General features: G+C 38.8%; 1 protein-coding gene across 1 annotated transcript in view; it reads left to right on the top strand.

Annotated features, from left to right (window-relative positions):
- Positions 1 to 12605, top strand: part of LOC132820456 (2-Hydroxyacid oxidase 2-like) — a 32832-nt gene extending 20227 nt beyond the window's left edge. The window contains exons 3-7 of the mRNA XM_060832607.1: positions 1503 to 1780; positions 4994 to 5215; positions 6479 to 6637; positions 12367 to 12436; positions 12550 to 12605. Of these exons, the coding sequence (XP_060688590.1) occupies positions 1503 to 1780; positions 4994 to 5215; positions 6479 to 6637; positions 12367 to 12436; positions 12550 to 12605 (785 nt within the window). The remainder of the gene's footprint in view (positions 1 to 1502; positions 1781 to 4993; positions 5216 to 6478; positions 6638 to 12366; positions 12437 to 12549) is intronic.
- Positions 12606 to 12980: the final 375 nt, after the last annotated feature.

Raw genomic sequence — 12980 nt, forward strand, 5'->3', positions numbered from 1 at the left:
TAGCCTCCAATGACAATTTATTGCTAGCTTATACCAACCTAAGCCCTCCACATTCCCCACACCAACCACACAACCCCCCCACCATCCCCAACCTTTGGCCTGCATATCTGGTATCAAACATGGGCAATGATGTTATTGGTTTAAAAAAATCTTATTGATTAAAAAAAACATTGAAAATCTTTCAAATAATTGCCTGATGAAAACAAACATTTGCATTTGAAGTTCTTTGAATGCATGGACCATTCTTTTACAGTTCTGACATTACCAATGGTTCAATCTACTATTATGCACCTTCCTGTTTATTTCCACCCTTCAAAGGCACCCGACCCCTCCCTGCAAGGGCATCTGATACCCCTAAGGGTGTCTAACCCTTCACCCACAGAGCAGTCCTGAGACCATATCCAAAGGTTTGATTCTTACCTCTGCTGGGTTTCCACAACAGATTTGCTCTGGTCTGGACTGCTCTGCCTACTCTGGGTGAGGCAGCTAGGATACCAAAGACTATTTATAATGGAGTCATGCACATATGAAGCCCAAGGCAACCAGAAACATGCCTGTTAAAGATTGGAAATAATACATGCGGGGACAGGAATTCTTATTCTTATTATCAGCATTTTCGCGGCTGGGCTTTATTTACAGTTTCAGTAGAAAGAAAAGGAACAGAATATTCACAGTTCAGCTTTTGCCTGGATTTCAGGACAGTTTTCAGGCTATGCCCCCTATTACTGCAGTAGAAGGACTGTCAGTACAATTTTCCAAGAGGTGTACAATTGGTTGGAAAGCACTTTTGGATTTGTTCGGATATAAAAGGCCACTACATAAATTCAAGTGCTTGCTCCTGTCCCATGCTGAAAACAATAATGACCTGTGTCTTTTTTTGCTGGTCTATTCAATGCTATAACAAAATATGAGTATCTACTGCATGTGAGATAATATGCAACACAGCAACCTTCAGTTGCTGATGAAACTATAGTGTTCAGTCTCTTGATATTTCCCTTTGTAATTCCCGGAAAATATAATGCATTGCTTGTTATAGTTGGTGTCAATAGAACATCTGAAGTATGAGTAGTAGACCTAAACCATACTGCCTCCTCAGGCCTGCTCCATTCAAGCAGAATAGAGATGGTCTTCTAGCACAGTTTCACCTTTCTGACTTTGGTGTCAATTTGATATGTTCCTAGCTAGGGATGGAATCATGTAAGGAGAGGGCATGGTGTGGGCAGAAGGGAGGAGGTTTGGTCTTTAAATTGAACCAGGAGACTTGGCAATTCTTTTCTCACACCAATCTGACTGAGTCCAATTTTAAGACAAGTGCACATCCAATTTGAAGTTGCAGGAGACAAATGCACAGGTCCTAGCAGGCATAGGATTCTCTGATCATTCTCCAACATTGGGGCCCAGTCTACTATTTTAACATCTTGCCTGTGCCACAGCAATGAGTTAAAATCAGACCCTTGCCATTTCTGCCAATGTTGAAGTTAAAATGGAACTATTCCTTACAGCTGCCGATGCCATGAAGACATGTTATATTGCCAGTACATACGCAACGTGCTCCCCGGAGGATATTGTCGCAGTCTCCTCAGGCTGCTGCTGGTTTCAGCTCTATGTTTTCAAAAGGCGTGATGTTACTGAGAGGCTAGTGCAACGGATCAAGAGCCTGGGATACAAGGCTCTTGTGGTGACAGTTGACGCGCCTTACATTGGCAAGAGAAGAAAAGACACAGTGAATGACTTCAAGATACCTGACCATTTAAAATTGAAGAACTTTGAAATATTTAAGGCAAGTGATACAACAATGATGATATTCCATAGATGAAACACTGGATAGCTGTTCTGAATACATAAAGTGATAGTAGTTGTTTCAGTTTCTTAAAAGTAATTGGTTTCATTAAAAGTGTCTGTGAAGTTGTCAGATTGTTATAATGATTCACTAATGTCCTTTGGAAAGAAAATTTGCTGTCCTTATCCAGTCTGGTCTATGCATATGCCAAGGCAGTTGACACCTTTAATGTAGGCTACCAAATGCTTAATTTACCAAACTGCATCCAAGGCGGTATTCTCAGGGCAAATAAGATGGCCAATTAGAGCCAATATTTGCAACAATGCCCTCATCCCAAGAATGACATTTTAAAAATTCACTCATGAGAGTCAGCGGCTCAGCCAATTTCCTGAGATAATGTTCACAGTTAGCCAAAGGGCTTTAAATGAACAGGAAAATAGTCAAAAGATATTGACATTACCACACTGCAGTCAGCCTAGGCATCTGGGAGCACTGGGACTACTGCTTGGGCTCTGACACAATTTCATAATGTGATGGGTGCTCCCAGGGTCTGAATGCACTTGGAGATGGAACCAGGTTCTAGGTACAGATGTCAGATAATTTTTATTGGACGTGGGTTCAAAGATTGTGAGGAAGTCGAGGAAAAGGACCTTGTGTTGGCCTCTTGATGTGAGTATCTGAGTTGTGCATGTGTGATTCTGCTGGGTAAAGATTGGAAAAAATGTAGACAGCCCTTTGTGGTTAAATGTTTGGACCTTTTTATGTGAGAACTTTGTGTCACCTGGGCCTTGAAATATAATTCTACATGGCTGGATTTGTAATAGTGGTTTAACCCATTTCAAATGGTCAACCAAGATGATACCACCTGTACCAATGTTAAGTTTAAACTCTCTATTTAGTATTTTAGCATATGAATTAACTGATCAAAATCTTTGTTCTTGATTTGTCATTTCATCGAAGAAATTTGTATTCTTCTATGTTTCTTCATTTCCAATTACCTGAACTTTCTGGTTTTAAAAGACATTTTCTTGAGTTCTTCTCTTACGTGTTTCAATTTGTAGAATTCTTTGAAGGATTTGTCTATCTGAAGTAGAAACACTCCTGTGCTCCCTACTCAGCACTCTCTTGTTCGATGCTACTTTCTGGCTCCATAATGGTTCCAGTTTTACTACAGTTGGCAAAATTTTGAGTGAGTCAGACATTGGTTTTACCCATCTAACTGACTCATTCAAAGTCTTGGCCTCTCCATGGATACTGGCCCATTTTTGAGTCCTCAGTTCAGTCTGCAAATTGATCTATTTGCTCGAGTGTTGTGTCTTTTCTCTGCAAAATATGTGACAGCATTTCCATTTGCACTCCAATCACAATTCAGTCATAAATGAGCCCGTCTTTTCATTCATCACATTCACAACAACTGGCTTTGCTATTTGGAGCAGCAGGTTCATGTATGCACCAAATTCTGTTAGGATAGCTTCAAAATCTGCGGAGATCTCAGTTACCCCCTGGCATTTACAAAGGACCCCACTGCATTCAGAAACATCCACACTTGATTCTTCTGCTTTTTGGCAAGCTAACCCAATGCTGGGTTCAGTTTTTCCAAAATTTGATTTTTCCACAACTCTCAGCACACGCCTCTGTGGACCACTGAGGTTTTCAGAAGGCTGAAGAATGGCCAATGACTGCTGATGTCGCTACCAACTGTCAGTGTACTTCTCACCAAAGTCAGTCACTGATTCATTCTTTGTCAAAGTCTTCCTTCAATTTCACCTGATGATTCCCATCCACCAACATAATTTTCTTGTATTGTCACCACCATTGATACCTCAGCTTAGGGTTTGATTCCAAATATGGTGGGATAGGGACATGAAAGTGGAAATAGCTTCAGTGTGGAGAGCCCATTGCCTTTCTGAACAACACCCTCACCATCATCCAACTCTGGAAATAGGTCTGGGGGGCCAAAAGACTTGAGAATAGTGTCCTGTCCAGATGCCAATTTAAACCCTTAGTTGTCCACATAAGGAGCTTATCACTGAACAAGCTGCTAGATAACTCCTGGCTGATGTCTACAGCCTGGAGGGTTTTTTTTCCCCCTTCTCCTTGGGTATTCTGTGCCTAATATTTTGAAGTCCTTGCAGTGCCAAGGAAAGGCTGGGGGAAAGTAGTACCTTAGCATTTACAACAACTTCCTCCTTCCCACCTGCTTACCAGACCCACTTGAGGATGCCCCACTTACTTTGATCCAGGGATTGTCCATAGCCAGTAACGGCAATCTGAAGTCCTGAAGAAGGGTTACACCTGAAATGTCGACTTCTCCACCTCCTGATGCTGCCTGGCTTGTTGTGTTCTACCTGCTTGTTTACCTAGTAGCTGCCAGCCTCCAATTAGTGAGCATTTGAAGATGGATCAGGCATCACCCCTTTCTGAGGAAGAGAGTTCCACAGATTGAGAAAAATAAAAATCTCCTCACCTCCTCTTTAAAAAGGAGACCTCTTATTTTGGAACGGTGTCTCCTAGCTTTACTTAGCAGATCATAACCCATTGCAAAATAGACAAATTATTGTGTAAAGGTGATATGAAAGGAATTAATGTATGTGCATTAATTGTTGGTGAGATTTAATGAAAAATATTTCCTCTTTAAAGAGTATCTGAGGGCGAGAGAGGAGGATAGTTTGGTAGATCATGCAGTGTATTTATTAGCTCTATCTGAAAGAAGAATATTTAATTTTAGACAATAATATCCAAATGAAAAATAACTCTCTTTTTAAGATGTCAAACATGTATTTCAATTTTTTAAGTGGTACAATGCAGTACCTGTAGATTAGCTTTGGAGCCAGTGTCATGCTTCAAGACATGAGGAATCTGGTTTGAATTTCTTCACGTGTGGTGTAGCATTTGAAAATAATAAAAATGTCTGGGCATCAGAGTCATAGGTAACCATTCCCTAAGAAACTTGAGCAACTGCAGTATTTGCAAAAAAGCTAACGTTGAAATGAATTTAATTGATATATTGGTCCAATGGTTTGGTTATTGGCATCAATAACCTGCATAAATATGTGCAGATAATTATAATTTAGATTTTTAAAATAACTACCCATAATCAATGTAAATTTCTGACCACAATATTTTTGTGCTGATACTTTCACAGAATATCAGAAATAACCAATTTATTTCCATAATTAAGTAATGCATTCCTCACATCATTTTGTGATACAGAACGACCAAGATCGTAACAACAATCTTCCTCTGTACAACGACGTCTTGGATCCAGCAATAACCTGGTCAGATATCCAATGGCTACGATCTCAGACTGATCTCCCAATCATTCTGAAGGGCATCCTGACAAAAGAGGATGCTGAGCTTGCGGTTAGGCACGGTGTCCAAGGAATCATTGTGTCCAATCATGGAGGAAGACAGCTTGATGGAGTTTCGGCAACTGTAAGTTTAGACACAAACTACTTTAAGAATCTGCTTATTTCCTTCTAACTATACATCACCCAGATTAGGGAAAACAGGCAATGATGCCTTGACCCATGGAATGACCATATTAAAACCCAAAACCTAAAATTAATAAACTGAGTTAATTTTTCAACTAAAGTAGCAAAGAGGGAAGCTTCGGAAAAAGAAAGTTTATCTCCTCATCCAAGACGACACACTATCCTGAGTCAGAAATATATTGCCATTTATCATGGCTCAGTAGTTAGCACTGCTGCCTCACAGCATCAGGTACCCAGGGTTGATTCTAGCTTCGGGCGACTCTGTGTGGAGTCCGCACGTTCTCCCAATGTCTAAAAGAGTTCCCTCTGGGTGCTCTGATTTCCTCCCACAATCCAAAGATGTGCAGGTTAGGTAGACTGGCCATGCTAAATTGTCTGTAGTTTCTAGGATGTGCAGGCTAGGGGGATTAGCTGTGGTAAATATAGGGATAGGGTAAGGGATTTGTCTGGGTGAGATGCTCTTTGGAGAGGCGTTGAGGATTCATGGACTGAATGATCTACTTCCAAACTGTGGGGAGCCTATGATTCTCTATTTTTGCTGGGCTAAATGTCTAGAACACCCTCTCGGACAGCATCCATATCACATGGACTTCACCAGTTCAGAGGCATTTCACCTGCACCTTTTGGAGAGCAATTAGAATGAGCAATAAATATTGACAAAATGTGTTGAAACAATGCACTCATATTAATTCCCAGGTTAAGTCTACACAAATATCCAACCTTCAAATGATTTTTTAAAAACTATTCAGCAGGTTAACTTTTATTCTTTCAAAAGAGATCAAGAGCTGTCTCTAGCTGGGCAGAGATCATAGTAAAAAGTGCAAAATATCATGAATAAAGTGTTTTTCAATTACCCAAATAAGTCAAACTAAATTTTCAGTTCTTTTCACTCCTGTCCCTCATAGTTGCGTGTTTGTTGCATGTATTGTCAGGTGTTGTATGACATTTTTGTTTTAGCTGGTACCAGAAATGTTACATTTCAAAATCTTTTTCTGCTTAAAAGAAAGGGTTTCATTTAAAAAAAAGATCTCCAGCCTCAACATTTTTTAACTGGCATTGAAAATTAAATGCCCACTTAGTGAGGTAGTCATTATGGCACCTGAAAATTTGAAATAACACATGATACTCTTTGTTCCTTGTTATTAGTAACGTGCTTGCAGAAGTGTTGATTTGACACTCAAGTAGGTGTACTGCACCATTGCAGATTGAAGTGCTGCCAGAGATTGTTGAAGCCGTGAGGAACCGTGTTGAAGTTTATGTGGATGGTGGAATTCGAAGAGGAACTGATGTCCTGAAAGCTTTAGCGCTTGGTGCCAAGTGTGCTTTCATCGGCCGACCAGTGATTTGGGGATTAAGCTACAAGGTAAATTATCTTCAATGTGGTTTTTTTCTGTAATTCTCACTTTTAATGTTACTTATTGAGAGATAATGCTTCTACAAGCTCCTTAATGGGTTACTTAGTTTTTGCCTCTGCAAACACACACACACACCCTTTGTTAACGTTTTGTGCTCAATTGTAACAGAAGCAGTGTAAACAGAAGAAGTGGGCAGTGAGCCAGATGAAACCAGGTATTCACTTAGAAAATAACTATAGGCAGTCAACCCAAGTCCTGCATCCCAGTTAGGTGTTGCTGCATGGAAATAGTAAAGAAGCCAGATGCTACTGCCATTTACCAATAAGCATCTTGAATGTAATGCCTGTAAAATAACACAATCAAGTAATTTCATACAAAGTCAATCAGTTGGAGGCTGAGGGGTGACCTTATAGAGGTTTACAAAATTATGAGTGGCATGGATAGAGTAAATAGGCAAAGTCTTTTCCCTGGGGTAGGGGAGTCCTGAACTGGAGGGCATAGGTTTAGGGTGAGAGAGGAAAGATATAAAAGAGACCTAAGGGGCAACTTTTACCCATAGAGGGTGGTACAGGTATAGAGTGAGCTGCCAGAGGAAGTGGTGGAGGCTGGTACAATTGCAACATTTAAGAGGCATTTGAATAGGTATATGAATAGGAAGGGTTTGGAGGGATATGGGCCGGGTGCTGGCAGGTGGGACTAGGTTGGGTTGGGATATCTGATTGGCATGGACGGGTTGGACTGAAGGGTCTGTTTCCATGCTGGACATCTCTATGACTCTAATATAACAGGATGTTGGGTGTTATAAGTAAACTCTCACAAGGTTAATTAAGAATTTCTCATTAAAATATATGTACAACAAATTCCTCTTTATATCAACATCACTAAACCTATTTAACTCCTCTGAATTAGCTGCAATTGGAATCCATAGATTCAGCTAGATCGAGATGGAGGGGATGTGGATTACATTATCAAAATCTAGTGCAATTATGACCAGAAATCCAGGAGGTACAATTTAGAATTCAACAAAAGATAGCACAAATACTGTTGTCAGGTTGCCTGATGGCAGTACCAATGGCAGGCTAGCATATCTTCTACCACTTATGATATAAGCTCTGACTTTGTGGTCTTGCTATTATTCCCAAATATCACTGTCTGCAGACTCATTAGAATGTAACCTGAACATTATGGACAGAACAAGCAGAAATTGCATAAATAACTATTCTATGGAAAAGAGAGGGTGATTTATTTGAGATATTCTGGTTTTCAAAGTAATTGATGGGGTAGATCACGAGTAACTTGCCCAGTAGTGGAGGGTTTTAAGGCAGAGCTGAACTATTCAGGAGAGAGGTTTGTAAACACATTGTCTTGGAAAGGATGCTGAGTGGTGCTGTGTCCAACAAAAAATACAGTAGTTTCTAGCTCAATTAATAATTTATAATGCAAAATTAATAGCTTTTTACAGGAATATTAAGGGATATAGATACAAGGTGTGCAAATGAAATTAACTTACAGATTAACCATGACCTCACTGAACAGGGAAACAGATTTGAAGGGATTGAATGGCCTTTGTATTCTGGGTGATACAGTTTGGAATTTCTCTCTGAAGTTGATTGTCTTCTATTAAAGCTCTTTTGTGAATTATGGGCCACGAATTCATAACAATAAATAGTTATTTGATACATTTTTGTTTTCATTTTGGCAGTTTGGTTTCACTTGGAATCTTGTACTTTATAAAGATTCTGCTCATCTCCTGTGCATTGTTTTGAAAAGAGAAATTTACATCTACATTCACTCAATGATTCAGAAATGAATTACAATCCAGTCAAGTTGAAACAAATTTGTATTGTCATAATTCTTTTCAGCAACACCATGAACCTTCCAAATTTCAGCTGACCATTAGGAAGCAGAATTAATTTGCATAAGTGTAAATTTAATAAGCAAACACATACATCATTGCTGAATATTTATAGAATAACTAATAATTTAATATACTTCAGTTTCAATCTTGTCCATCAGTCAATTTGAACAATTATAATATTATTATTGTATTCATAAGAGATACTAACACAATATAATGGTTGTAAAAATCTAAACTGAGAATGACGCAGATGCTATATTGATTTTAGAGACTGAAGCATTTCTAAATTCATTCATGGGATATGAGTTTCACTGATAAGCAATAAATGCTGGCCTATCCCTAATTGTCCTCAGAAGGTGGTGGTAAATAGCTTTCTTAAACTGCTGCAATCCTTGAGGTTTACGTACACCTCTGTTAGGGAGGGAGATCCAGGATTTTGATCCAACAACAGTGAGGAAAGTGATATTATTCCAAGTCCTGGAGTAGCTTGTAGTTGATGTTGACCCCATGCATCTACGGCCCATGTTGTTCTTGTTTATAGTCACGCAGTTGGAAGGTGCTGTTCAAAGGTGATTTGCTGCCGTGCTGAGTCTCAATATTGGTAATTTAAGGTGGCTGCGTATAAATACTTAACAAGCTGCAGAGTCCATTAATCAATCATGCACTTCATGACCAAATTTTAAGGGAATAAAGGAAATACTTATGAACTGATATTGTGAAACAATGCAGTGTTATATATTACGACACGGGTAAACCCTCCTGCTTAATTTAAACCAGCAACACAGTAATGATTTATCCCCATGCAGTAATATGTGAAAATTCGAGAGGCTAAGAATTACTTAAAGTAAAAATTAACTTTCCTAAAGCATAACAGAGAATAATTAACTAACAACTATTTACAACTCCTTCCTCAAACCTATCTTTTACTTTTCCCTCTACAATTCTGGTCCGATAAAAATCCTGATTAAGATTTATAAAACAAAACTTCTTACCTCAAAACCAGGCAGCTTTTGATTCTTCTCTGTATTCCTGTCTTCTTTTCTTCTTCTTGGGGATTCTGCATCAGAGGTGACTGATCGATAAAGGTACCTTTAAGAGAGCTATTTTTTCAGGCAATCTCTACATGCTGGTGGCGTGGCAGTTCTCCTCTCAACTGTGCAATTCCCGCCCCCTCCTCCCCCTAAAAGCATCCGATTGTGTCATTGGCTTTTAATAAACTGATTGGCCTAATTCAAATCTGTTTTTGTCTCCAGGCAACTAGCTACCCTAACTGCTTGACCAAAAGTTTACAATATATCTTTTTTCAGAACACTTGGTGCTGTCAGGTAGTTCTGTTGCTTTTAACTCTCTTAAAGGTACAGTATACCTACATCTTCATAACATATAACTTTCAGCAGAAAATGCTGACAGCTATTCATTTACATTATGAGAACAGACTTCAAGGAGATTTGAACAGGCCAAGTGAATGGGCAAGAATGTGGCACATGGAAGAAACATGAATAGGCGTGAAGGCAGAATATTTCTTAAATGGTGAGAGATTAGAAAATGTTGTTGTCCAATGGGACCTGGGTGTCCTTGTTCATGACTCACTAAAAGCTAGCATGCAGATGCATCAAGCAATTAGAAAAGTTTGAGTTTCTTTACATGGAGATTTCAGGACAGGAATGGATGTCTTCTTGTAATTGCATAGAGCCTTAGTAAAGCTGTAGCTGAGTATTATGCATAGTTTTGGTCTCTTATCCAAGTACGGATATACTTGCTATTAAGAGAGAGTGCAACAGAGGTTCACCAGATTAATCCATGAGATAGTGGGACTACCATGTGAGAAGAGATGAAGAAATCTCAGCCTGTACTCTCCAGAGTTGCAAAGCATGAGAGGTGACCTTATCGAATTGCACAAAATTATTACTGGCTTGCACTGTTTCCAGCATCAGCATTTCAAAAACAAATGAAGTTGTAATGACCATTAGCGATATGGGGATAGAGGAAAACAGTCATAGAGGTAGATGATCAGCCATAATCTGTTTGATTGTTGAACCAGGCTTGAATGGCCACTGCTATTTCCTATGTAATCTAAAATTAACATCCTATTTTACCATGATGAGTTATACCAATAAATGTACATTAAAGATTAATTGTCCCATTCAACGTTCCATGAGACTAGTTTCAGACTATCAGATAACAACTAGAACATGTATCTTGCACAAACTTCAACTTCAGTGAGTGTTGGAGCTTTTGGAAGAAGCCGTTGTGGAGCAAGTCATTTCTTAATTTGTCAGCATTATTGAAAATTCTGACAATCATCAATTTAAATGCCACCATTTGAGACAAACTAGGCATAATGAACATGTTGTATCTTCTGGATTGAATGAGTATTTTGGCACACTTCGCCAAAGGTGCTCTTTCAAACAATAAAAATGAAAGGATCAATATTGCTCTTCTCCTGAGCACAGGTGTTATTCTCGCAGCGTGTAATGTTGGTTTGATAGCCACAGTAGTACTCCATCATAAACCAGTCCTTACACCTAGTAGCTGCATTGGCCATTAGCTTCAGGGCACTTTGGCCTGCTACCCAGCAGGAGCTGGGTGCCCTATCAGCCCTATCAATTTTGCTTTATCTGAGAAAAACGTAACCTTTGACTCATTGTACAGATCATTCACGAACTACCTGATCAGAATACGATCCACTATCATTGATTATTTAATAACAGCTTTGCAGATATGCATTTATATGGTTAAGAAAGATAGTCATGAGAGACAAGAATTGATAATGCAGGAAGTATATTTATTTTTATTATGTTACATAACATCCACTAGTTCCTTAACATGTTATATAGCAAATGAGCTTTTCTTACTGATAAAACTTATGCTGATTTTTAATAAGCTAATCTATTTTTTGATCCATAGTTAGCAATTCAATTCTCATTATCATATTGACAGTGCTCCTGTGCCCAGAAATCCCTTGTGGTTTCTAAGAAAGTGTTCTTTTATATTTTCATTCAGTGTGTAATTCCCTTATTATCTTTTACCTTTACACTGAGATGTGTCGCAACAAGTTAGTGATCCAATAAAGCAAAACCACAGATGTCCTGTCAGAGTTATGACAAGATGCAAAGCCTAGTCTGCTGAGAGGGCATGGGGCCTTTGATTTGGTTCCAAACTTGATTAACTCAGCCTTTCATCCTTCTGAGATTGGGAAATTGAGGGCTACATCTTAAAATATGATCAGGAATAGGCAAATGGAGGTCTGCGCTCTGCTTGTTATTCTATTACATGTGTCCTGGGTCTTTGAAAATAGAGAAGGAGATCACGTTGCAACCAACAATTGTTTCACCTGATGCATACTGACCACTGAAGATAACATTTCTGTAAAGGACTATGATATTTTTCCTTCTTCTATTTAATTTTCCATCTATTCCACTGTGGGCTGTGGTGACAGGAGGATGGCAATAGTTTTGCTGAAATTATGAAATCGCTGGAGAACTGGGAGCAGGTGGATGAATATCCTTGAAATACAAATACTGATCCATTATTTTAGTGACCTTCATTTTCAACTGTGTACATTAATTCACCTTGACCGCTTAAATAGCAGGTCCTCCAAGCTAACTTAAGAAATTAGTATTTCTTAAAACAAATCATTTCTTAAAAGCAGAAACAAAAGCTTCATAAAATGGAATATAATATTACAACACTTGTTAAAGCACATATAAAGTTTCCATTTTCAATTCAATATATTTTATTTAAAAACTATTAGGAGGAGAGATATCTTTCTCATACTCAGTTGCAGTTGTCTGCAATTCTGGTTCAGCCTGAAGACAGACTGTTCAACAAATGACAGGCTACAGTAAAAGCTAATAATTTCTTGCATTTTCACAACAGGGTGAAGAAGGAGTTAAACGTGTGCTTCAAATATTAAAAAGCGAGCTTCATACAGCAATAGCTCTATCTGGTACGATATCTAAAAGCACTCACTTTACAAGATCAAGATATTGTCAAAATATATTGATGTCTGCAATGTACAGCTTGACCTTAAGTCACTTTCAACTTTTTTTTCCATTGCAGGATACAAAACTCTGTCTGAGATTGACAGGACACTGGTGAAATTTGCAAAGCTGTAGGAATGGATCAGCATTAATGATTAGAAACAAAACTTCAAAAACGAGTATGTTCCATGGTTTGCACAAAGTGATTAACTGTAGAGATTAGGATCTTTCACTGATTAAAATCATGTCACCCTTGTTTATTTTCTTTGCTCAGTTAATTGCTTAGATTAGATTAGATTCCCTGGTGTATGTAAACAAGCACTTCGGCCCAACAAGTCCACACCGACACTCCAAAGAGTAACCCACCCCGACCCTATATTCACCCTTGCCTAATGCACTTAACACTATGGGCAATTTAGCATGGGAGGAAACTGGAGCACCCAGAGGAAACCCACGCAGACACTGGGAGAATGTGCAAACTCCACACAGGCAGTTGCCCGAGAGTGGAAT

The sequence above is a fragment of the Hemiscyllium ocellatum genome, chromosome 11 (genome assembly GCF_020745735.1).
Source record: "Hemiscyllium ocellatum isolate sHemOce1 chromosome 11, sHemOce1.pat.X.cur, whole genome shotgun sequence".
Classification (NCBI taxonomy): domain Eukaryota; kingdom Metazoa; phylum Chordata; class Chondrichthyes; order Orectolobiformes; family Hemiscylliidae; genus Hemiscyllium; species Hemiscyllium ocellatum.